Genomic DNA, 25953 nt, shown 5'->3' on the forward strand with positions numbered 1-25953 from the left:
GCGAACTAGGTGGTCCTCCGAACAAAAACCCTGGCAAGGAGGGTAATTGGGAGGGAACTCCTGGAAAGGGAGAGCATACCCATTTTCTACGAGATTGAGAACCCAAAGATCTGATGTAACCGATTCCCAATCCCGTAGAAAATGAGTAAGCCGGTCCCCCACCGGATCCACATGATCCAGAATGGCGGATCTAGGGCTGCTTTGCTGCAGAGGGAGGGGGTTGATTATTAGAGGAAGTGGAGGAGGAGGAGGCCTGGCGTCCACGACCACGGCCCCTTTGCTTTCCCCTGTAGGTTTTATACAGAGGATTCTGTCGCTGCTGCTGCTGCTGCTGACCTTGGCTGTAGGAACGAAAATTGGATCTGCCAAAACCCCTGAACTTCCTAGCCGCAGAGCCCCTTGTCTGAAGGCCCAAAGACCTCGCCGTAGCCCGGCTGTCTTTGAACCTCTCCAGAGCTACGTCAGCCTTCTTACCAAAGAGGCCTGTCCCATCAAATGGCAAGTCTAACAAGGTTGACTGAACATCAGATGAAAAATCGGAGGACTTAAGCCATGCGGCCCTCCTTGTTGCAACAGTAGAGCCCATTATCCTGGCAACAGAGTCCACCGTGTCCATACCACTCTGTATAACCATACGAGCTGCAGCCTGAGTATCAGAGATCACCTCGTTAAAATTTTTCCTATCGTCCTCTGGAAGCTTAGATGAAAGTTGTTTCACAGAGTCCATTAACGCATGAACATACCTTCCCAATAGGCAAGTAGCATTGGTGGATTTCAAGGCCATGCTACTCTAGGAGAAAATCTTCTTAGCAGACTGGTCCAATTTCTTAGAGTCTTTGTCTGCCGGCACTTGAGGGAAAGAGCCCTCCGCCCTGCTGGAACAGGCGGCCTGCACCACCAGACTTTCCGGTGCAGGATGCGAGGAAAGAAATTCAGGGTCCTCAGGGGCCACCCTGTAACGCCTTGCCACCGACCTGGAAACCGCAGGCGCAGACAGAGGTCTCTTCCATACCTCCTTTATTGGCTCAGTCAATGCATCCGTAAAAGGGAGTGTAGGCTCCACAATTGAAGAAGGCGAATGCAAAACTTCTGTAAGAATGTTGGGCTTGTACTCAACTGTGGGCAAGGTCAAGTCTAGCAGATCTGCAGCCTTCCTAATACCAACATGATAGGGTGCTATGTCCTTAGATGGAGTATCCGAAACAGATGGCAAACCCCACTCAGGAGAAAGCTCCAGGCCACTTGCACTTTGGAGGTCCTCAAAACAATCCCCCTGATCTTGCAACTCTCCTTCCTCAACATCGGAGTCCATATACTCCTTCTCCTCCAAGAGGCGTTGTGCCCTGCGCCTCAACCATTCCATGCGGACCGACGTCGACGGATCCGGCAACGACTCCGCCGGCGCCGGAACCGACGTCGAGCGAGGAACTTGAGGACGAGAAGCACCACGATCCGAATCACCACGAGGCTGATCCGGAGTCGGCGAAGCCGCATGCGAAGTCGACGACCTCGGCGGCGCCGAACCGAGCCAAGGACAAGGCGTCGGCATAAACGGCATAAAAGGGGCCGGGGCATAAGCCTGGGGCACACCTAAATTAAAAGACAAGGGACCCATGGGACCAATAGGCGCACCAGTGGGGTACATTGCCCTCGAGTAAACTCCAAACATGGCGTTTAAAAACTGCGAGGGATCCTGACCTGGACCTGGAAAGGGAGGGTACGAACCCAACGGCCGCTCCGAAGGAGGCTGATCCAGCAAAGGCGCACCCTGGCCCTCTTGTTCTTCAGGTTCCACAACCGGAGTCGGTGTTCGAGGAACCTCTTCTTCATGCACCGATGAATGGTGCGACTCCAGATCCTGTTCCGGCTCCTGAACTGGAGAACCAACGTGAGATCGAGCCGGAGAAGGAGACACGAAGTCCTTGTGATGTTTACGTGACTTCTTCCTCGAATCCGAAGACTCCTTGCCAGAGTGATGTCTGGAGTGATGTTTACTCCTCTTATGCTTCTTCCTCGAGGAGCTCGAAGCATGGCCCGAGGCCGACTTGGATCGGGACCTCGACCTCCCCTCTCGACCTCTCTCTGGACCTTGATCTCTCTCTCGACCTCGACTTGGCCCTCGAAGCCGACTTCGACCGCGACAGCTGTCTCGACTTCGAGCGCCTGGACACCGACCTCGAAGACCTTCCGGCTTCTCTTTCCTTCACCTTTGCAAGCAGAAGCTTCGCCTCCCGCTCCCGCAAGGCTTTGGGGTTCATCTTGTCACAGGAACGACAGTTCTTAACATCGTGACCCGAACCAAGGCACCACAGACAGTCGGAATGCGGATCGGTGATCGACATCATTCGGGAACAGGAACCACATTGTTTGAAACCCGCCTTCCTCGACGACATCTTCGACGAAGAAGTGAAATCCAACAGAGAAACTGTAACAGCTAAACAGAGATAAGATACAAAAGTATCGCAGAAGATCCCAGAAACCGTTAGCGTCGACGACGCGGAAAAAAGGGAACTGACGTCATCACGGCGACGTGGGCCTTATATGGAGTCGGTGTCGTCAGACGGAGTCACGCGCGATGCCGTGCTCCTATGAAGTCGTCCACGCCGGCGTGCTACGAAGAATTTTCCGAACGTTGCTGGCGCAAGGGGGATATTCACAAGGTGAGGAATCCACACGGCAGATGTATCTATCAGAATGAGCCTTTCTGCAATCCGCAAACTTCCACAGGAGCTTTTTTATAGTATCATATATTTATTTTGCTTATTCTGATCCTAAATGTAACTCACACATAAATAAACATATACTCATGTTAACCCCTTGCATGTAGTGCAAATTTTCGCGCTGTGCGGGCGATTTGAATAGTGGGCGGGATTCGGATGTCCCCCGGCCGTCCTCCGCACACGCCCACTGTGACGCATGACGGCTGGTGGTCGTCCTGAGCATGTAAGGGGTTAAGAAAGAAATCACTACATTAAAAACACACAATATAATCGCACAGCTCCCCTTCCACTATAAAAATAAGCTCTCTGTGTTAACAACTTCCATTTACAGAAAGGTTGTGCATATATCAAATCTCACACTAATAGACTGTCTCTATTAACAGTACAGTAGATGTGCCCTGCTAGACACTTAAAATTTGCTTAAAAGTCAACATAAAAAACTGTTGTATTGAAATGGGCTAGCTGAAAATTATTTTAAAACCCGGACCGTTTCCATAGCACAATTTGCACAGAGCATTATCAATTATTATCTGCTCTTAAAACACAGAGTACCTGATCCATATGGCAATCAGATATTTAGCCATACCAAACACCACTACTTTGCTTGTATCATGCGGAGTAGCCCGAGTGTTTCAAAGTGGTGTCAGGTACCAATTCTCCTACACAAGGGGACAATCCACTTTGCCAGTATGCTTTTGTAACAAGGGCAAACAAGCATTTACAATGCAATAGGTCTCCTAATAGCAAGATTTTGAGCTATTGACATTGTTAACTCCTTCGACACTCATGACGAGCTCAGCTCGTCATGCAGTACACCTCTTGTACACTCATGACGAGCTGAGCTCGTCATGAACAATGGAGTAAATGAAAAGTCAGCACAGTGGGGGAATTGCCTTAGCAGCCATGGAGTTAATGGCAATTCCTTTTATAATATTAAAAGGCATTGCGAGGGATGAGAGGGGCGAGGGGAGGGTGGTGAGAGGGGAGGGTGATGAGAGGGGAGGGTGGTGAGAGGGGAGAGTAGTGAGAGGGGAGAGTGGGGAGAGTGGGGAGAGTGGGGAGAGTGGGGAGAGTGGGGAGAGTGGGGAGAGTGGGGAGAGTGGGGAGAGGGGAGAGTAGTGATATTGTAGCGGGGAAAGAGTGTTGAGACGGTAGAGTGTTATCGCATTTTTAATGCAACATGTTTAGTATTAACGTGACTTAGATGTATTCATATAACAAATAATTGTTTTTTCTAAAATAATATTTAATACTTAAATAAAAGTAATTTTAATTCATAATGGCAATATCTTAAACTTTACTAAAAAACTTTTGTGAATGTTATGTTCAGTGTATTGCGGTGGTGTCCCTGAGGTGTCCCAGAGTGTGCGGTGGTGTCCCTGAGGTGTCCCAGAGTGATGCGGTGGTGTCCCCGAGTGATGCGGTGGTGTCCCCGAGTGATGCGGTGGTGTCCCCGAGTGATGCGGTGGTGTCCCCGAGTGATGCGGTGGTGTCCCCGAGTGATGCGGTGGTGTCCCCGAGTGATGCGGTGGTGTCCCCGAGTGATGCGGTGGTGTCCCCGAGTGATGCGGTGGTGTCCCCGAGTGATGCGGTGGTGTCACCGAGTGATGCAGTGGTGTCCCCGAGTGGTGCAGTGGTGTCCCCGAGTGGTGCAGTGGTGTCCCCGAGTGGTGCGGTGGTGTCCCTGAGTGATGCGGTGGTGTCCCTTATTGATGCTTGGGGGATGTCCGTAAGTAGTGTGCCGGTGTCCATGAGTGAGGTTAGGGTGTCCCTAAGTAATGCGGTGTTGGCCATGAGTGTTGCCCCAGAGTGAGGTTTGTCTATAAAGTGATTTGTAAAACGTGAATGAGAATGTGAGCATGTTTACATAAAAAAGTAGAAACGAGTTTGGGCTCGTAAATTTCAAATTTAAAAAAAAAGTATTGTAAGTAAATAAATGTAAAGCACATGCTAAAAGCTTAAATATCAACTTTTTCATAAATACCCACTGGCTAATGCAGGTGCAGAGATGGTATTATTTACCTTTCACAGATTTCAAATGTGACATTTTGCATTTTTTCTATGGATGGGCTTGGTATTATTTCCCACAAAATAATAGTGTCTATTTTCAGAATGAACATGTAGTGTGCTGGAATGCTCTTATTCCGTCTGAGAATCGAAGCCTCCTTTCCCCGTGGCTGCAAACCTGAGCACTTTTCAGAAGGTGTCCCATCCTCTGTGGCACCCGTCCCCCCTCCCGCAGATATGCAAGGTAGGGCTTCTTTTGTCTTGCAGGCGTACGAGGAACAGGTGTGCATTGGCGATTGCCCAGGCAATTCTGCATGAAAACGGGCCTACACCTTGACACTCCCAGCTCCAGCCGAGTCACTTCCAGCCCCTCGCCTATGTGTCTCCAAGTGAACTGCAGTCTGCAGTTTCAATAAACCCACTCAACCAGACAAAAGCATAGCATACAGGGAATGCCGTGCATTTAACGATAAAGGTTATCAGAGATGTATCCCTTTACCATCCTTTCACTCATGTAAAAAGGCGCAACTTGCGTTGGAAGGACTGTTAAGGAGATGTCCTACGAAAGGAATTATATTGCAATTCAAAGACAAAACGTATTTCCTGAAAACTGTGACAGTGTAACATTATCTTAAATGCGTGTTCATACACAAATGCTGACTGTCACCATGCCAAAGTTTGTGTGATTTTGGAGCTTGACCTTTCCAAATGTTGCCATCTTTCATAAAAAACTCTTTTAAAAGAGCACTCCCAAGCAGCATTTCTTTTAGTAAAGACTTTCAGTGAGCTGGTCTTTGCATGGGAGCCAAAAGGAGCAGGGGAGTGAGCGAGTGGGAGGGAAGCCTGGCGACAGGGGGCTGGGGAGGTGATCCCTTTGAAGGCATTGCGCAGAGGGGGGCGGGAGAGAGGAGGCAGGGGAGAGCTCCTTTGAAATGCGGTTGGGGAGCAAATGGCAAGCTCGTGCACGAGCACTTGCACTTGCCGAAATCCGGCCGCCTGGTTCAGCTCCTGTTTTGGCCACTATAGATCGACCATCTGCAATGCGCAAGCGCATTGGCAGAGGTCGACCTAAAAAACAGTATATGCACCAACGTTTCCAGCCCCTCTAAACAATCATCTGGTATAGCCTTTGATTGCCACGTGATGCAAAACATTTTAGTGGAAAGGGTCCTAAATCTGAAGTGAAGAAATGGTTTACGCACAACTGCTGGGACGATTTCATCAAGAATTTGTTCATATTATGGACATGGTTTAAAATCTATAAAAGCTAGTGAAAGTGATCCTTACACTTTGTCACATTTTCTACAGATATATAAATATTTTTTTCAGAGTTGTATAAAGCGCGAAATTGACCCGAAGGTATCAGAACACTTTACATGAGCACCAGTTGCATTACACAAGGACTCATTCTTTTTTGTTAGGCACAGGAAGATTAAGTGTTTTGCCCAGAATCACAGGATGTTGAGTGTCGTTGCAGAGACTCGAACCTGAATCCCCATATTTGAGGTTAAGCGCCCATGGCTGTTAGGCTACATCCTCTCCCCAAATAACCAATGAATTCCCAAAACATTCCGTGAACCTTTCCTCTAAGGATCAAGCACATCTTCTCGGGTGAGGTAAAGTATATTTCCAACCACAACTTCCTCATGAGCTCCCCAATATATCTCATTCAGGGAATTTTGTTGACACATGGGGATATAATGAGGTCTCTTAGGCCCACCCAATAACATTTGAGAGCCTCAGTAGACCAAACCCAATGCCAAAACATTCGAAGTCTACATTCTGTTTTGTGTAGGATCCTTGTTTGGGCCAAATCTCGAAAGACAGGGGTCAAGGGAGTACTCGCAGGGAGACTGAATAATGAACCTATGCTCAACAAGTGTTAGGCTATCTATTTTCCAACATCCCCACACTTCTGCCCCATACAATACAAACCCCAATGCCTTGCTATTGTAAATCGAATGTAAGAGCTGGGTCTTCCCTTTTAGACACTGTTCGTCTATGTACCTTTGCCATGCTTGTTGTCTTCTGGAGTGGTTACACATGTGTTTTTGCAAGATGGGGAACCCAACTCAAATTTGGGGTAAGTCTTATACCTAAATGATCACAGGTGGGCAACAAATCTAGAGAGTTCTCCCCCATTAACAGGAGTCTCTTTAATGGATCCCTTTCTCGATTACAGAAAACCACGAATGTAGTCTTAGAACCATTCAGCTTCAAACCCCACTCATCACAGAAAGATTGAAACTGACTTCATAGCTGTTGGAGCCCCTGGGGTAACTTTGATATGAGAATGGTGTAATCAGCGAAAAAGCAGGCCGGAACCTTCCTCACACCGACGTTCGATGCATCAAACCAATCTCTATTCAAGCAATCCACCACCACATTAATGTATAATGAAGATAGAGTGGGACCTAGAACACACCCGTCTGACTCCAAGCTTTACCTTAATGGGTTCAGTTAACTGTTCCTCCTCCCTCCACCAAACCTGGGAAAGATTGTCCTCATGCTTTCTTATACAGAAAGACAGTGACTGGAATGTTGCAGCAGGACTAAGCATCACAAGACAGGCACACAAAATATGATTTAATGAGTACGTTCATTAAGTTTACATTGTGAAAACTTTTCTTTTTATCATTTCAAGAACGCCTTCCACATACATTAATAGACCAATTTTGTACTATTTATTTTTGAAAAGTGCATTTAATAAATGTATCACTAGGTTCAATAAATACCTCATAGAAATGCCTGCAGCCCTCATCAGTCAGTGTTATGGAAACGCTAAAGACAGAGTAGGTTGTGTTCTGTTCAAATCCTGTCTCACTGTTGCCTCCAAACAATGCAAGAGCCCAGCATCTGAATGAGAAAGCACATGCACACATCTGTAACACATTTAAAATTGTATTGATACAAATCTACAACACTGCATGCATTAAGTGCTTATATCTAAAAACATTTCTACAATGTGATCACACATGGGCACCTCTATAGTATAGTCTGCGCCTGTCCGGATAAAGCAAACATATGATTGAAGTAAATAAGGTAATAAATAACATGTTAGCTACCTTTGGTAACACTCTTCCTGGTGGATAAGTCTTACCGCAGATTTCCTCATTCTCCGAATATCCCACACCACACCAAAACGTCCTGCACAACTGAATAGGCAAAATGCCCTTCCCTGAGTAGCTGAGAATTGAGCCAGTAATGGCTGTTAACGGTATGGACGGAAGCTTATAACAACCTGGCAGATGTCCAAAATAGGAATGCTCAAAGAAAGTCGCAGTGCATTCTGGTTTAATGAACCGTAAGACCATCAGGCAGCTCCTTCTTGGCCAAGACAGAGCACAATTTGCTACACAAGACATGTAGAAAAGGAGCATTTCTGGATTGCCTTTCCCTTCTTCACACCAGTGAAACCAACAAAGAGTCACCCTGGCACTCAGTCCTTTCAATATAGAAGCTAAGGGACAGCTTAAGATTCAGCCGGTGAAGCGTCTCCTCCTTTTTATAGACCTGTGGCAGAGAGAAACAAGAAGTTTGATGGACTGCTGTACATTGATGGGAAAGAGCACCTTTGGGAGAAAGGAGCAATTTGTCCAGAAAGAAGTTAGTATACAGTAGAAACACAGGCAAAGCTTGCGGTTCACTGATGCAATGTGCTAAAGTGATCACAACAAGGAACACCATTTTAAAAGTCAACAATCTAAGAGGACAACTGAGCATGGGCTAAAAAAACATGCACATTACAACCGTTAAGTTCCAAATTAAGGTCCCACTGCCGCATAACGAAAGGCAGAGGCTGAAAATGGGAGCCCTTTAAAAACAATTAACAATGGGTGACTTAAATAAAGAAGTCAGATTAGGCAACTGAAGAAAGGCCAAGAGAGCCAACAAGTAACCTTTAAAAGTGCCCATTGCAAAGCCTTGCTGGTCCAGTGCTAAACAAATAGAAAAACAGACAACTTACCATGAGGATCATTGCATCAGTCCTCACACCAGGCCACAAACGTACCTTAATGGCCAGGATAGATGAACTTAGTGGAAGGAAGACAAGCTGCCAGATTACATCTACCTCTTCAGGCTTCAGATTAAATCCATTTAGCTGGTTCCGCTCAATATTCAAACCTGGAGGTGTTGATTGTGGCAGTTCAGATGTAGAACTCTGCCCTGTAGCTAGCTCAGCAGAACCTCCTTACAAAGCAGCCAGACTAGAGGACACATTCAGCTGTTTAAACTCTCCAAGCCTAATCTGGGGCTGTCTAAATGAGCTGAGTCTGGTCCTTCCTGACCTTCCTCAGGACTGGAAAAATCTGCAGCAAAGCATAAAGGAGGCAGAGTGCATCTCCCAGAGCTTCCAGGGCTTGTGAAGGAAGGGATCAACTGTCTGAGTGGTATTTTCAACATTAGGGCACAAGGAACACCCCACTTGGCAAAGATGTCTCAAAACACCTACAGGTGCAGACGCCACTCGTGGTTGCCAAGATCACACCTTCTAAACTTGTCTGCGCTGATCCGAGAGAATCAGTCAGGCCACTGATCATCAAGGCTGTCCTATGGAGATCCAGCCACTGAGAGCCTCGGCCCCTGCAGCTCCAGTGCACAAGCCCGCCACCATTCTCTTTGTTGCAATACCACTTGTCAATGGTGGTGTTCATCAAAAACCGAATCGAACCATCCCTGATGGAAGGTAGGTAGGCCTGGAAGTCAAGCTGGATGGATGCTGCTCCTGTAAGTTGACGTAGTATTTCGGTCCAATGTCTCCTCTCAAGCCAATGGATGATGCAGCCATTACCACTACGAGCTCTGGGTGAGGAAAATAAAACATTGAGCCACAAGTCAGGTTGACATTCATCATCCACCACTGAAGGTGCTGTGCTACCTTGTCCAAGATGCAGATGTTGTCCAAGAGGCAACCCAAGTGTTGAGCCCACTGAAGGCACAGGTTCTAGAACCTGCACACCAGCAGGTGGCACGCGGCAAGGAGACCAAGTAGCCTCAGAACCCACTGGCTGGTACCAAGGCACAAGCTTACTAGCATAGGAATAATAGCCTTTATATACCAGACTCCCTGCAGGGGCAGAAAAACCTTAAAAGCCGTGTCTCAGAAGGTCTCTATATAGGGAATCCTCTGCACAGGCTCAAAATTGAATTTCAGCTCATTGTTGGAGGACTCCACGGTGGATAGCAACAATGCCTACATCTTTAGGCAGTCCTGTGCTGACTGGGTGAGTCTTGCTACAGAAGCCAGCCAAGGTATTGAAATAGGTATATGCTTGGCCTGTGAAGATGGGCGACAACCACCCACATCACTTTTGTGAACATGCTGCGGGCCAAGATAAGGCTTTAAGTGCAAGACAGTGAGCAGAAACAAACAAAATGGAGAAACCAACAATGACACTGCCAGCCAAACACATGGAAATACATTTGCTGTTAGTGAAAGGACATCATCCGATCTCTGTGGTTCAGGGAAGATTGAAAACCAAAGTCTTAAATCTGCGTCGGCTTCCGAATCCTTTTGGGAACCATGTATCAGATGTAGCACTTTTACCATTCTGCACAACGGGAACTCCATTGACCCTTTGGCGAACAGCGTTTGAACTTCTTTGGTCGGCACAAAGGCATTGCGAAACTCCTCAGGTAGGGCAAATAAGATCTTGCTCACAATGTCTCAGAGGGGAGGGAGGGAGGAGGGGAGGGAGGGAGGGGGGAGAGAGAGAGAGAGAGAGAGAGAGAGAGAGAGAGAGAGAGAGAGAGAGAGAGAGAGAGAGAGAAAGAGAGAGAGAGGTGGGGAGGGGAGATAGAGGGTGGAGGGGAGATAGAGAGAGAGAGGGGAGGGGAGAGAGAGAGATAGAGAGAGAGAGAGAGAGAGAGAGAGAGAGAGAGAGAGAGAGAGAGAGAGAGAGAGAGAGAGAGAGAGAGAGAGAGAGAGGGGGAGGGGTGAGAGCGAGAGAGAGAGAGAGAGAGAGAGAGAGAGGGGGAGAGAGAGAGAGGGGGGTGGGGGTGAGGGGAGAGAGAGGGGGGTGAGGGGAAAAGAGAGGGGGTGAGGGGAGAGAGAGAGGGGGTGAGGGGAGAGAGAGAGAGGGGGGAGAGAGAGAGGGGGAGGGGAGGAAGAGGGAGAGAGAGGGGGGAGGGGAGGGAGAGAGAGAGGGGGGAGGGGAGAAAGAGAGAGAGGGGGAGAAAGAGAGAGAGAGGGGGAGAGAGAGGGGGAGAGAAAGAGAGGGGGGAGAGAGAGAGAGGGAAGAGAGAGGGGGAGAGAGAGAGAGAGGTAGAGAGAGAGAGAGAGAGGGGGTGAGGGGAGAGAGAGGGATGAGAGAGGGAGAGGGAGAGGGAGAGGGAGAGAGAGAGGGAGAGAGAGAGAGAGAGAGAGAGAGGGAGAGAGAGAGGGAGAGAGAGACACACACACACACACACACACACTAAGGACCAAACTGTTGAAAGAGAAACTTAACTTGCCAAGTGCAACAACTTGCTTATATTATCAGCCCAGAGGAATGAGGAAAGGCACTGGGATTCACCTGACGTGCGGATGCCAAATAACCAGGCTTTCTGGAGTCGGGTATTGAATCAAGAAGGTCAGATTCCCAAGGCCTGGTCTGTGACATTGAGCAGCTGGACGGCTCATGGCAGTGCTGAGCAATATTTGACAGAGGCCACCGAAACTGCCTCATGCAAAGCCTCACTCAATGAAAGGCAGGAAAGGCTCTTAAAGGGTTTGGATGCAAACTTTCAGTAAGCAAATTCCCCTTATTCTCTACAGTGGGCAACTGTAAGTCCAAGACCTTTGTGATGCTACGAGCAGCCATTTGTGAAACGTTGCCCAAGCATGAGTCCAACTCTGTCCCATGCAAATTATCCAGACCACTGTCCTTTTGAAGGTCAAGATAGAGTTTAGCATCAGTATACTGAAGGGGAGCAAACTGTCCATATCCTTGTCATCCTCTTCATTGTGGGGAACATGTTGAGTATCTGGGCGGCATTGGTGTCAGATATGAAAACTGCGTCCAGACTTTTATAATACTGCTGTCAAGACAAAGGCACCAATAGCGAGGCTTCACAGATCATAGATTGCACTTGGTGATCTCACAGTACAACGAAGGCTAAGAACTTGTTGAACTCTGCTCCAGATCCAACAGTTGCAGGGATTCTGCTCAGGAACAAAACTATGCTTGGGACAATAGAACATCAGCAGTTAGGGACGGAGACACCAACCCAGCTCAGTACCATGAGCCAGAGTCAGACTAGCTATAGTGTCTCACTTGCCCTTCTAATCGTTACCAGAGGAACAAGTGAATTGACATCACAGAACACAATACTCCAGATGCACTCGGGAATCGCAGTGACATGAACTGCCCACAATAAGATATGAAAGAGACATTAAGGACGTTTGAAATGTTTATTTAAACTATCGTGCTCTGAAATGCAGTATACGTGCCACAATTAGAAAACAACTGCCTAGCAAGAATACCATCAGCATTGTCAATAAACTGTGTATTATGAAAAGCCGTTTTTATATAATAAGACAGTATAGCCTTATCCCCTCCCCTTCAACAGAATAAAACTGATTATACATACAGCAAAGATCTTGGTATGTAGCAGCGGATCCCATAGCATACACATATGAACGTTCTACATCTTAAATACAGCCATGATCTTAAATATCGGTCTGTGTGTTCCATTACTGTGCGCACCTATATGACAAGGTTCATATTTTCATAAACTGCTGCATTGCTTTGTTGTGTCTAGGTGTAGATAGTATCGCGCACTAAGACTAAGGAAGCTGTTTTAATCTGTGCATAGCCTGCTGAGGAATCTTTTTTAACCTGCACAATTCACCATTTGCCCTCACCCTTACCGCATTGTAGGGCTTAGTTGGTCCCCGGTCCACCGCGGTCTTTGCGGGCCGTTTGAGTGGAGGGACATAGCTCCTCCCCTTGGTCAGCGGCACTTCCGGGGGGGGGCATTAGCATAAAAGCTAGATAACTTGCCGGACGCGCGCATCCGGCACGCCAAAGGCAAGCCCGTCTGCGCCCATTTGCGCTGGGACCGAGCTCAGGGCCAGTCCCCCTGGCCCTCATGCCCCAGGAAGACTTATTCCAGAGACACCCTCATGAGTCTTGACCCATTGAGGGGGGAGGCAACCTGCCCACGAGCTCTGCACAATATCCACTCTAAGCCTGGAGGAGGCTTCTGTATAAAATGCCTGTCTCCTCTACCGCATATCACCTCTTACTACAGCAAATTATTGCCAATAGACTGTTTGCAAAGCCATATGCTGCCAGACAATACGACAGGGCTGGAACCGAGGGATGGTCTCAAATATCGCCAGATAACAACAGGGTTGGCGCCCAACTCCTCGAGAAAGGATGGCCTCAAGTATGGGCTGCTCAATGTTATATCACTTCCCAAGCACTCTACCGAAATACAGCTATTGATAGAGACGAATAACCTCAATGCTCTTTTTCTGACAGAAATATGGATTGTGGCAGGGATGGAGCTAGAGCTGGAACCAGTTTGTCCAGTGGGATATAAGGCTCGGCATAAACCCAGATCCAGGGGTCGGGCAGGGGGAACTGGAATTATTTTTAAAGAGGAGCTGAATATTATCGCGCTGGAAATAGATGAAGTCTCTTGTGCGGAGCTTATAGGCTTCTCGGTTAAGGATGAGACAGGCCCCTCCCTTTCGGGCATGATCTGTTACAGACCACTGAGGGTAATTAATGCACAACTACAACAAGAACTGATTGATGTAATCAATAATATGGCCCTTACCCACACAAGACTTTTAGTCCAGGGGGACTTCAATCTGTGGGCCAACGGAAGAATGGATACAGCGTTTTATTCAACATCACTCAATTATGTGCTAATTTGAGCCTGAAACAATGGGTGACTGAATCAACACATATAGAAGGTCATATTTTAGATCTGATCTTTGCCGAAGAAGATCTCATCACCAAGGTGAAAACCCTCCTGGGGGGGGTTAGATGTGATAAGGGGGAGGGGTCCTCCGACTTGGCCGCCCCTGGGGCCATTAAGGATAGCTTCCTGACACCCTCGGTAGAGGAGTTTACTCGAGTAGCCCTAGGAATCTCATTCGGTTCACCATTGGATCCTTTGCCCTACAAGCGAATAAAAGAACTTGGGTCAGAGTTCTTTCCCATCCTACGTCAGCTATGCTGTCAATCTCTTAATACAGGTGTGGTGCCGTCCAATTGGAAGCAGGCTGCCACTTCTGAAAAAAAAAATCAAATACACAAGGGATCACTGATAAAATGACCAGTGATCAAGGGGGGTTTTGAGAGGAAGGAGACTGGAGTATATCCTCCCCACGAAACTCAAATCACAATAGATACTCCAATTACACTATGTATTCAAGACCAAATCTCAAAATAGTGTATTATGTAAAATAAGAGACTAAAGTGGTATGGAGAATGCACCTGGCCACTTAGGGAAGGGGGGCCATGCTAATCATGTCCCTGTTGAGTAAGGGAAAGACAACTAGTTCTTTTTAGTTACCCTCACACACCCTAGTGGTGTCATGCTTCATCATCGGGTCACCCCGACCCCTAAAGGTCGAGGTGGGCTCGACCACAGTGTTGGGTAGCTCTTAGTAAGATGAAGGCAAGGGGACTTAAATATTAAAAACCTTAATCTGATCCCCGGTTTCCCTTTATTTTTGGGTCAGATCAGGTTATTAAAAAATTATAAAAACGGGTCTTATTTGGATTTTAATGGTCCTAAGACCCTAGTGTAAGTGCCGACATGTTTCAGTCCAACAAGGGCCGTAAAGGTACAGGACTTCAGGGCAAAATTCGAAGGAATCCCCTTATATGTGTAGGGAATTATAGGAGTGAAGTCCCTATCCTATTTGTCTTACAAGGGAAGAGTAGCTTCTCCTTGTTGGTGTATGAGAGTGTTTCTGTATTGCCAGGCTCCACCTGTAGGGCACAAGAAAAAATTACAGAGAAACACAAAATCATATATATAATAACTGTACAATTATAATGCGTGATCCATACACTTGCATGCTCTCTTTTGTGTACATGCTCGGCGAGTGGAGTGTAATATCCCACTCAGTGCCAGTCAACCATCTCGTGAAAAGGACCGGCTGAATATAGGGACACAAACATCAGGTCATTCGTTATATTCTAGTTCCAAATCGGTGTATAGAATACGTGGAAATAGTGAATAAAATACCAGTGAAACATAGTCTCGATTGCAGAAGGACTCACAAACATACTGTCATGCTAGCCCAATCTCATCCATTCATTCATGCCATGTGCACGTTAGTTGGTTCGTATAGTGCTTTTGGTTGATCATTCATACAAACATATCATGTGCCCGTTAGTAATTATTGCTAGCACTTACCCAAGTTTTGCGTTTTTTTTGCCACTCAAAGGATCGGGGGTAACAATATAATGGTCCTAGTTATGTTGTGAGGGAAATGAAAAATAATTTTATGTATGGTGGGGGGCCCCTACGGGAGATTGAGCATGTCGTAATCTCAAAAATGAAACTAATGAGAGAAAGGAAACGGACTCGGTTTTTATAAGAAGTGCCCCGCTCGTACCGGCCCGTTTCCACGACTTACTTGGTTTGAGACCTCACCGTTCAGATAACCTTAGTTCCACCCAGTCCTCGGCTTTTCGCAGGAGCGGGGGGCTGGAAGGGTCGTTTTTAACGGGGATGCCGAATGTGTTCCCTCGCTTCCGGGGTCCGTGTTGCAATGACGTGAGACCCGGAAGCGGCGTCCATATGTGATTGTCTCGTACCGGATGTATCGGGATAGGTGTGTTGGGAAATGTAGTTCGGCGTTACATCGGAAGGATGGAACGCTATAGTTACGTTGTGTACTGGCATACTGAAATGGATTCACGCCTAATAAGCCGCAAATGAAATACAGATAAAATGCAATTGGGTTGAGGACTCCACTTGATGGCATATGAAAGATAGATGATGTTACCAGGACTCGTGAGAGATATAATGCCGATTCTACCAATACTTAAGAGTAACATTATTTTTGGAGGTGTAAAAGTGTTCTTAGTCAGTGTCCGCTCAAAAAGGGGGTTACCAGAAATAAAGATATAAAATATACATAATATTAACGGTAACACTATTTATTCAAAGGGCTCCCAAACATTTTTTCTTTCAACAATTAATGAGAAAGAGGATCATTATTGGGGGCAAGCCAGAAAAGATGGGATTAAAGTAAAATGTCCATGTGGTTAGGATCCACCCTAGTTGCTAATACCTCCCAGATACACAGATTTAGGAGTCACTGCACATTATGCTATATTTCCTTTTTATTTGAAATATGTTGGATACTCTAAACCCTAGTGTGTATCAGGAGGTCACTTGCGCAACTGGCCCCATGGTATGGAGTCATTCAATCCCACATCATAAGTTCTCAAACGGTATACCCACCGTTGTTCCTTTTCCAGTAATACTTTTTATAGGTTGTTTGTCGTTTTGATTTTTTCGATGACAGTCCATTCAATATCTGTGTCTTTGTGGCCCTTCTCCACATAGTGGGCTGTCAATTTTGTTGCAGTAATCGCTCTCCTGATAGTGCTTCTGTGCTCACAAATGCGGGTCTTTATTTTGCGTGAGGTCATCCCTACATATAGTAGGTGACACGGGCATTTTATGAGATAAATTACCCCTTCTGAATTGCAATTAGTGTGTGACCTCTGTTGTCAGGGTGTTGGTAAGCCCAGATCCAGATACTTAGTATGTTGCGTGAATTCACAGGCTATACATGTACCACATGGGTAATGGCCCAGAACTGGTTGTGTATTCCAGAGTGTCAATTGGGTACTCATCTTTGGTTGAAAGCTGTTGGTATGTACCAATGTATCTCTCAAACTCCTGTTTTTCTTAAAAGAGAACATAGGTCTCTCCAGTTGCAATTGATTGGAAGTCAGAATGTTCCATTTTTTAATTACAATCTTCTTTATTTCATTGGAAGAAGAATTATAAGTTGTCACACAGATCAATTGTTTTGTTTCTGTGTGTTCATGGGTTTCAAGGAGTGCTTCCCTAGGAGTGTTGCGAGCTCTTTTTTTTGTGTTTTCGATGATCCTGGTTGGATATTTCTTCTCCTCTAGCTTCTGGGTAAGAATCCTTGCCTCTTTTTTGTAATCCTGAATATTAGAACAATTTCTGCGAATTCGCAAAAACCCACATTGGACTCAGGCTTCTATAAGAACTATCGACCAATCTCCCTCCTGCCTTACCCGATCAGGATTGTGGAACGTCTGGTCAGTAGGGCACTGTCCCTCTTTCTAGAGGGAAACAACATACTGGGGGAGGAACAGTTTGGCTTCAGACCGGGTCATAGAACAGAGTCGGCTCTGGTGGCCGTTCTGGGCGGACAGGGGTCAATCGGCAACTTTAATATTGCTAGACCTGTCCGCCGCATTCGACAGGGTAAATCATGATACTCTTCTCTCAAGGCTGGAAACCCTAGGGGTGAAGGGGGTAGCGCTAAGCTGTTTGCGATCTATTCTGTCTGATAGATGGCAGGCAGTGGCGCACCCTCCTTACCAATCGAAATTTGTGAAAATTATACATAGGGTACCGCAGGGATCTTCTATCAGTCCTATTTTGTTCAATGCTTACATGCAACATCTTCTGGGAATTATCAAAGCACACAAGATCAGCGTGATTAACTATGCTGATGACACTCAGCTTATGGTATCCCTGGATGGTGATCAGGCGGACTCCCTGGACAGCTTCCATGCCTGTAGGCTTGAAGCACAAGTTACTACTTGTGTAACGATATATCTGTAAGAGACATTAGTTAGTGATAGATTCCTTACCTTAGAATATCCCCAGGCGTCAGACTGGATCCGGAAACTTTTTCGTAGCAGTACCCTTGTGCGTCGGTAGGCGTCGTCTGCGGCTCCGCGTCCGTCGTCGGCGTCGTGGGCGCCGTGATGACATCGTCGGAGTACTTAGACGCCGCCTCCGTGTGCTGACGTCAGTTCTTAGCCACAGCTTTTCCACGCCAGAAGCGCAGGGCCATGACAAAAACCAACACTGGTGCCATGAAACTAGGGCCCTGAAAGGGGATGACCTTAACCCTAGATATCGGTTCGCAGAACGGGGAGTTATGGGTGGGCGGGTAAGGAATCTATCACTAACTAATGTCTCTTACAGATCTATCGTTACACAAGTAGTAACTTGTGCATCTGAAAGAGACACGTTAGTGATAGATTCCTTACCTTAGAATAGATACCCCAGCAATACCATCCCCGTGGTGGTGGGTCTGCGAACCAATAATCACACCAGAAAGTCCTGGAGGACGGAACGGCCAAAGTAGCCGTCCCTCCGGACTTGACCGTCCAGGCAATAGTGTCTTGCAAACGTGTGCAGCGAGGTCCACGTAGCTGCCTGGCAAATGTCCTGCAAGGGCACACCTCGGCCCAAGGCAGTTGTAGTGGCCGTGGCTCGAGTGGAATGAGCCCTCAGCCCAACAGGGGGTTCCTTCTTAGCCAAGGAGTAACACGCCGGGATGCACAAAATAATCCACCGGGAGATGGCCCGCTTGTGCACCGCTTTCCCTTTCTTAGCGCCTGCGTATCCAACAAAGTTGATCATCCACCAGGAACTGTTGTGTGCGATTCAGAAAAAATGAGAGCGCACGTTTTGGGTCCAGACGGTGGAGCCTCTCCTCCTCTCTCGAGGGGTGCGGAGGCGGAAAGAAGGTGGGCAACGTGATGGATTGCCCAATGTGGAAGGCCGTGACTACCTTGGGTAGGAAGGAGGGCCTTGTCCGTAATGCAACCTTGTCTGGATGGACGGAAAGGAAAGGAGGCTTACAAGATAGAGCCTGGAGCTCACTCACTCTCCTGGCAGAGGTGATGGCTACCAGGAAGGCAGTCTTCAAAGAAAGAAGGCGAAGAGGACAGGTGTGAAGTGGCTCAAAGGGAGCGCACATCAGAAACGTAAGAACCAGGTTCAAGTCCCACTGGGGCATCACGAAGGGAACAGGAGGAAACGTATGAGTGATGCCCTTCAGGATCGATTACCGATAGGGGACTTGAACAAAGAAGGTTGGTCAGGCAGCCTCAGGAAGGCTGAAAGAGCTAAAAGATATCCCTTGACAGAAGGAAGAGAACCTCAGAAAGAGGGGCATTAAGGGGATCCACAGCCTTTGCTGTGCACCATGCCACAAATCTTTTCCACCTGCAGGCGTATACCGACATTGTGGAGGGACGCCTGGCTGCCAGAATGATGTTGCAAACTTCAGGAGGCAAGTCAAATGACCTCAACTATCGCCGCTCAATCTCCAAGCATGGAGGTGGAGACTGGACAGGTTCGGGTGGAGGACCGTCCCCTGCTGCTGCGACAGAAGGTCCTCCTGAAGAGGCAGACGAACCGGGGGATCGACCGACATACTGAGTAGCTCGGGATACCAGTACCTTCGTGCCCAGTCCGGAGCCATAAGGATTGTAGGAGAGTAGGGTCTGCAATCCTATGATCACCCAGATTTTTTGCTTTTGTTTCACTGGTTTACGACTTTCTCTGGCTGTGGGCCTGCCAATCAGACCCACAGCCTGGCTGTTCTCTCTCTAAATTACAACATGTACCCTAGGTGCATTTACCAATTGGTACTGGGCCACCTTATCAGACCCTGTAACTCAGGGCATAGGTGTACCCAGGGCCTACCAGGGGCTGCAGCATGTATTATGCCACCCCTGGCTGGCCTCCTAAATTTGACACAACTGGCTGCATGACAGCTGGGGCAAAGTCGTGTAATCACCCTTTGCTGTAGGTGTAGTATACCTATACCTAACCCTAAAATGGACACACAGATTCCTATCAGTCACTCCTATGGCAGGCCTTGACAATCCTGAAGGCAGAGTGCTTGGAATCGTGTGAGATGGTGCTCTGGCATGAGCTGAGCCTGTCTGCAGCTTGCGGAACCAAGTCCTAATAGCTGTTCCATGATATCGCATACCATATACTCTTAAGTGCATTATAATCCTTGCGGTTAAATGCTAACTTTGGTATTGCTTTATCAAAACATGTCGAGTAAGGTGTCATACGAATTGGAATACTAACCCCTCGCCAATTCTGGCGACGGGGTTAGCATTCCACCCTTCTAGAGGGACACGACATGTATGTAACTGTGAACCCTGGTTAAAGTTAAGCGAAGCCTCAGCTCCACAAAATGGATGCTGCCACCACAGACACGAGTCTGACCCCCTGCAGCTGGGAGTCCTTCCAGCGAGGGGAGCCTGGACAAAGGGTTTCCTGTCAGGGGCGGTGCTAGCACCGTCCCAGACATGGTTTTGTGTATCCTGGGTAGGCAGGGCTTTACAGGAAGGTGACTGCTGAGTGGCACCCCGGTGCTCACTACGCATAGGCCAGTCTGAACCGGTTCCAGGGGCACACCAGCCCCTGGCCTGGGGAAGTCCGGCATGGCAGAGGGGTGTAAGCACCCCCCTCCTAGTCCCACCCATAGGCAGGACCTAGTCACCGGGTCAGCCCCCCTTTTTAGTATAAAGATGGGAGCGGGCCCCCTGTTCAAATTAGATCATCTTTGGAATCAAGACACGACTTTCTGCGAAAGACATCAAGATTTCCTTCTTCAAGATTCTCCCTTGTGGCTAAGGAGTAGTCACCCTGCATCAAGCGGGCACCATCCTAAGAACACTGCGGTCTGCTGCAAGTCCTTCTTCACGAATCCGACGACCCAGCTCGACGAGACCCGGCTTCCCTGGCACCTCTGACCTCTACTCACCTCTACAGCAAAGCTGAGAACTGAGTGCGACGAGACCTCGAGGGACCGACGATCGCCAAGACTGCACGACTTCTTTGCAACAAGCCCACCGTGTGCTCCACTGGTGAGTGCTTTGGGGTCCGAGAAGCCCCAACCCTGAGCAGCTCCAGCACCGAAGATCAGCCCTCCAGCATCTCCACGATCTGCGTGGGGCCCTTCTGCTTTTGCGTGCTCACCGCGCTGTGTGGCTACTAGCCGGCTGGCTTGTGGCCTTCTTCACGACGCCCGACGACATCACTGCTGCTGGTCTGGTTGCTCCAGACTGGCCCTTGCTTCCTTCTTCAAGAGAGGCACCCCGGACCCTCCTGGTCCACTCCAGACGCCATTTTGAGTCCACCGCGTGGGCTGGAATTTGCCAAGGCTTTGTTGCCCAATCCTGGGTCCAGCGACGCCGACAGCTTCATCCATCGTGGGACAGCTCGCTCCTCCATCCTGGTCGCCGACAACGCCTCCTGGTCCGTGAGATCTGCGAGCACAGCGTCACCCACTCACCTAGTCGAGGAGGCTACCATCCGGTGCCCTCCTGGTGCCCACTGACTACTGGCTAGTAGTCTCGAACTTGGTCCCCTCTGCTTTCAGGTGTCATCTTCCTTCGATCCAGGCTTGGATCCATCGAACTTTCTTCACTGGTCGCCTGCCAGCAACTTCTTTCTTCCAGGCTCCTGGTCCGTCTACGAGGATTCCCGACGTCTTTTGAGACCTATGCAGCTGCAGCCCCTGGGCTAGGTAACTTCGGCATTTCGGTGCCCCAGCATAGCCTCACTATCCAAGGGTCAGGATCCACTTTCGTTTTCCTCCTACCAGGTCGGGTTCGCCCGAGAACACTAACTTTGTCATTACTAGCTACCATAGACTTTGTCCCGCATCACGCGTGAGAGTGCACACTCTGCACCCGAGTCCCCTAGGCCTCCTAGAAGTAATCTGTAGATTCTATAGTCAAGTCCTAGCGATTCCAAAGGCTATTAGTACTGTACTTACCTGCTAGTAATTTCGCATTCCACTTTCAGAGTATATGGTTTTCCGTGCCCCTCGGGCATTTGTATATACTGTGCTAACTTAAGTATTTTCGTAAGAGTTTTGTTTTGTGCTTAGTACCCTGTCCTCATAAAGAGTACAGGGCTGTTGTGATTTTAATAAATACACTGTTTATTTTCATAACACTTGTGTGGTGTCCTTTCACTTGGTGTTCAAGGGGTATATGTGATGGTATAACAGCTGGCTTAACACGCCCTCTCGAGTCTTTAGCCTTAGACTGCTCGTATCCACGCTACTAGGATAGCTGGTCTATAAGTTTGACTTACAACCAATCATCAATAAGGGTTGCTGGACTGATACATAGTGTTCACTAGAATAGTGAGCACTGCATATCAGGCCACCTTCTCACATAAGGATGACTTGTGCCCGGTCGCGCTTGATCTTCTTCAGCACTCTGGGCAGAAGTGGTATAGGTGGAAAGGCGTACAACAGACCGCAACTCCACTCGCGACGAAAAGCGTCCCCGAGCGAGTGCCGCCTTGGAAATTCCAACGCGCAGAACTGATGACATTGCGCGTTCTCTTCGGTGGCGAATAGATCTAACCAAGGCTCTCCCCATCGCAGAAAGAGGCCTTGCACCACGTCAGAGTTCAGACGCCATTCGTGATCCATCGAGCACCGACGGCTGAGTTAGTCCGCCCTGGCGTTCAGAGAAGCTGCCAGGTGTTGAACCATCAGAGTCACGCCCTGATGTTCCAGCCATTGCCAGAGGCGTAGAGCCTCCTGGCAAAGGGTCCATGACCCCACTCCGCCATGTTTGTTGCAGTACCACATGGAGGTGGTGTTGTCCGTGAACACCTGCACTACACTCACCTCGGACAGACGGGAGGAATGCCTTCAGTGCCAGACGAATCGCCCGCAACTCCAACAGATTGATATGGAGCCGGGACTCCGCCGGAGACCAGAGTCCTCTGATCTCCGCCTCTCCCAAGTGGCCTCCCCAGCCCTGGAGGGACGCGTCCATCACAACTACGTGCTCCGGTTGGGGAAGGGAGAGGGATCTGCCGTTGACCCAATCGCGGTCCATGAGCCACCACTGCAGCTGTCTCGCAGTGCCCTCCGAGATCAGGACATGGTCGGACAGGTTGCCCTGATGCTGGGCCCACTGAAACTTCAGGTCCCGCAGAGCCCGCAACCGCCACCGTGCGTGATGCACCAGAAGGATGCAGGAGGCCATCAGCCCCAGAAGCCGCAGCGTCAACCTGACCGAAACTCGGGATAAAGGCCGGAAGATCGGAATCAGAGCCTGTATATCCCGAACCCGCTGTTCGGGTGGGTAAACCCGAAATTGCGCCGAGTCGAGAACCGCTCCGATGAAAAGGAGCTTCTGAGAGGGGAACAGGTGTGACTTCGGCACATTGATGGAAAATCCTAGCAGGTGCAGGAGATCTGCCGTAGTCTGGAGGTGGCTGACGACTGTTTGGGGCGAGCCCGCCTTCAACAACCAGTCGTCGAGGTAGGGGAAGACTGAGACCCCCCAACCTGCGCAGATGAGCTGCGACACCGCCATCACCTTCGTGAACACCCGTGGTGCGCTGGTAAGGCCGAAGGGGAGCACGGTAAACTGAAAGTGCTCGTGGCCTACCGTGAACCGCAGATAACGCCGGTGGGCCGGCAGGACGGGGATGTGGAAATACGCGTCCTGCAAGTCCAACGCTACCATCCAGTCTCCTGGGTCTAGGGCAGCTAAGACCTGAGCCAGAGTCAGCATTTTGAACTTCTCCTTCGGGAGGAAGCCGTTGACGTTCCTCCGATCCAAGATAGGGCGTAGGCCCCCTTTGCCCTTCTTGGGTACCAGGAAGTAGTGGGAGTAGCAACCATGTCCTACTTCTGGCCCAGGAACGCGCTCGATGGCCCCCTTGGCCAAGAGGGCCGAAACGTCATCCTGCAGGAGCCGCAAGTGATCCCCCGATACGCGGTGGTGTTGCGGTGGCATGGCTTGATGAGTCGTCTCGAAGGGAGGGAGTAGTCCCTCCGGACTATCTGCAGAACCCACCTGTCCGAAGTGACAGTGCGCCAGTGAGAGTGGTGATGGCGAACCCTGTCTCCCACTGGCGTCACATGGGCCAAAAAGCACGGACTAGGAGGGTTTAGAGGTGGATGCCGCGGGGGCAGGTGTGGACTGACTCCGCCCGTTTCCCCGACTGCCTCCGCGGCGGTTTCCACGGCCGCCGCCGCGCTGGACGATAGTTTGCGGCGAGTGGCTGGCGGCGCGTGTGGGGACGCCCCTTCCTTGGCCACGAAAGGAGCGAAAGGCACCCGTTTGCTGGCGCGGGGCCGAGAGGCCCAAGGACTTGGCCGTAGCCCTGGAGTCCTTAAAGCGCTCAAGCGCGTGGTCTGCCTTGTCGCCAAAGAGGCGACGGCTATCGAACGGCATGTCCATCAGAGTGTTCTGAACGTCTGCCGAAAAAATTGGCGGATCTCAGCCAGGCGTGGCTTCTGACCGCCACTGTCGTAGCCATCGCTCTGCCCAGCGAGTCAGTAGTATCCAGTCCACACCTGATGGAATACTTGGCTGCGTCCCGGCCCTCCACAAGGGCTTGGCCGAGTTTGGCCCGTACCTCCAACAGACACTCTGGCAGCACTTCCGCCACCGACTCCCACAGAGTGGGTGTAGCGGCCCAAGAGGCATGCAGTGTTGGAAGACCGCAGTCCCAAACTAAGGGACGAGAATATCTTCTTGCCATAATTCTCGTACCTCTTGAATTCCCTGTCCGGCGGGGCCGACGGGAATGCGGTCTGGGAATTAGAGGCCTGGATGACCAGACTCTCGGGGGTGGGGTGGGAGGACAGGAAACATGGGTCGCCCGGAGCCGGGCGATGGCGTCTGGCCACGTTCCTATCTACGGGCGCACCCGTAGCGGGCCTGCACCAGGTACCAAAAGGTCGTCATTCAAGGCCTCTTTAAATGGCAGCAGAGGCTCCATGGAGCATGACTGCGGCTTAAGGACCTCTGTGAGGAGGTTAGTCCTCACGGCCGCGACGGGGAGCTTAAGGCCCAAGGCCTTGGCAGCCCTCGCCAACACCACACCATAGGTAGCCCCCTCCTCCGAAGCCACGGTAGGAGGAGAGACAAATCCAGTGTCTGGAGAGGTGTCCAGGCCACTGGCCTCCCCAAGGTCTCCTGCCCAGTCCATATCAGACTGACACTCTTTGATCAGAGGGTCCTCAGACCCCTCCCAATCCTCCTCATCACCCATCTCCTGAGACTCAGGGTCGTAATTGCATGAGGTCGGTTCGTAGAAGTAAAAATCTCCAAACGGCGTTGGGTGCGCGCCGATAGGCGCAGTCCCGACATCGGAACCGAAACAAAGGAGGCATCGGGGACGGCGCCGCCCGAGGACGGCGCCGGAGGTGACACCACACGGACCGACGCCAGGGGGGTCGTAAGGTCCACCGGTGACGGTCCAGAGCCCGAGGAAGACCCATCGGCGTCCCGTGGCGCCGGCCCCCGAAGGCGCCGGCGGCACCGGAGCCGTTGAGCCCTGCGGCGCCGGGCCCGAGGGCACCGGCGGTGTCGGGATCGTGGGGCCCTGCGGCGCCGGGCCCGAAGGCGCAGGCGGCGTCGGAGCCCCCGACCCACTAGGGCCACCAGACGGGTTGGCTGGGCCCGTAGGCGCCGCGGAACCCGTCGGAGGAGAAAGGGACCTCATGGCCATGAGGAAACGCTCAATCTCCTCTGGCGTCGCGTTCAGCCCAGGGACCGGAGGGTATGGGGCCCGGACGCGACGCCCGTGACTCCAGAGGAGCCGCGTGGGCGGTGTCACCCGATCCCCCGGCCGCGTCGCGCGAGCGTCGGGGGGAGTCAGAAGAGCGATGATGCCTCTTTGACTTCTTGTGTTTCTTACCTGACGACTTGGACCCGGAGGAGTGGTGCCGACTCCCGGAGCTGTGACGGTTCATAAGTTCCAATGAACAGACATGATCCTCGCAGATACTATCACTGGCCAACCTGTGTTGGTTTCAATAAATCTTTGATCCAGCAATCTCTGAGCCGATGTACAGGAACTAATGTTGGCCATTTGCTCTAAACTTGGATTTTGTACAGGTCAGAAACGCAAGTAACAGTCCTGATAATGGGCCAATAAGCAACTCAGCAGTTCGAGTTCCAAGGCAGCAGGCATATGTAGAGATGGGCATATGTCCCACTGAAAGGGGCACCAGATGGAATGAAATACAGGTTGCACGCAGGTGAAGAAAGAACAGCGGAATGTTAGACACCAATCCCAATCAAATGCCTGTAACAAAATCATGCCAAAGATGTGTAGAATGCGCTCAGTGTAATGCTGGAGCGATGCCAGGTCCCGGCCGGCCCCAGAAGGAGCATCCATTACAGAACAGCAATAATAGAATGAGAATGCCGCAAATGAGGAACAGCAGGACTGGAAACCCACAGAACACGCT

The 25953-nt window shown here is 49.8% G+C and overlaps 1 protein-coding gene across 4 annotated transcripts in view; it reads right to left on the reverse strand.

Moving 5' to 3' along the window:
* NRDC (nardilysin convertase) overlaps window positions 1-25953 on the reverse strand; it is a 2107381-nt gene that overhangs the window by 1439225 nt on the left and 642203 nt on the right. For all 4 annotated transcript variants that reach the window (XM_086952436.1, XM_086952435.1, XM_086952433.1 and 1 more), the window contains one exon: window positions 7463-7583. In XM_086952436.1, coding sequence (XP_086808562.1) covers window positions 7463-7583 — 121 coding nt within the window. The remainder of the gene's footprint in view (window positions 1-7462; window positions 7584-25953) is intronic.

The sequence above is a fragment of the Lissotriton vulgaris genome, chromosome 1_1 (assembly GCF_964263255.1).
Source record: "Lissotriton vulgaris chromosome 1_1, aLisVul1.2, whole genome shotgun sequence".
NCBI lineage: Eukaryota > Metazoa > Chordata > Amphibia > Caudata > Salamandridae > Lissotriton > Lissotriton vulgaris.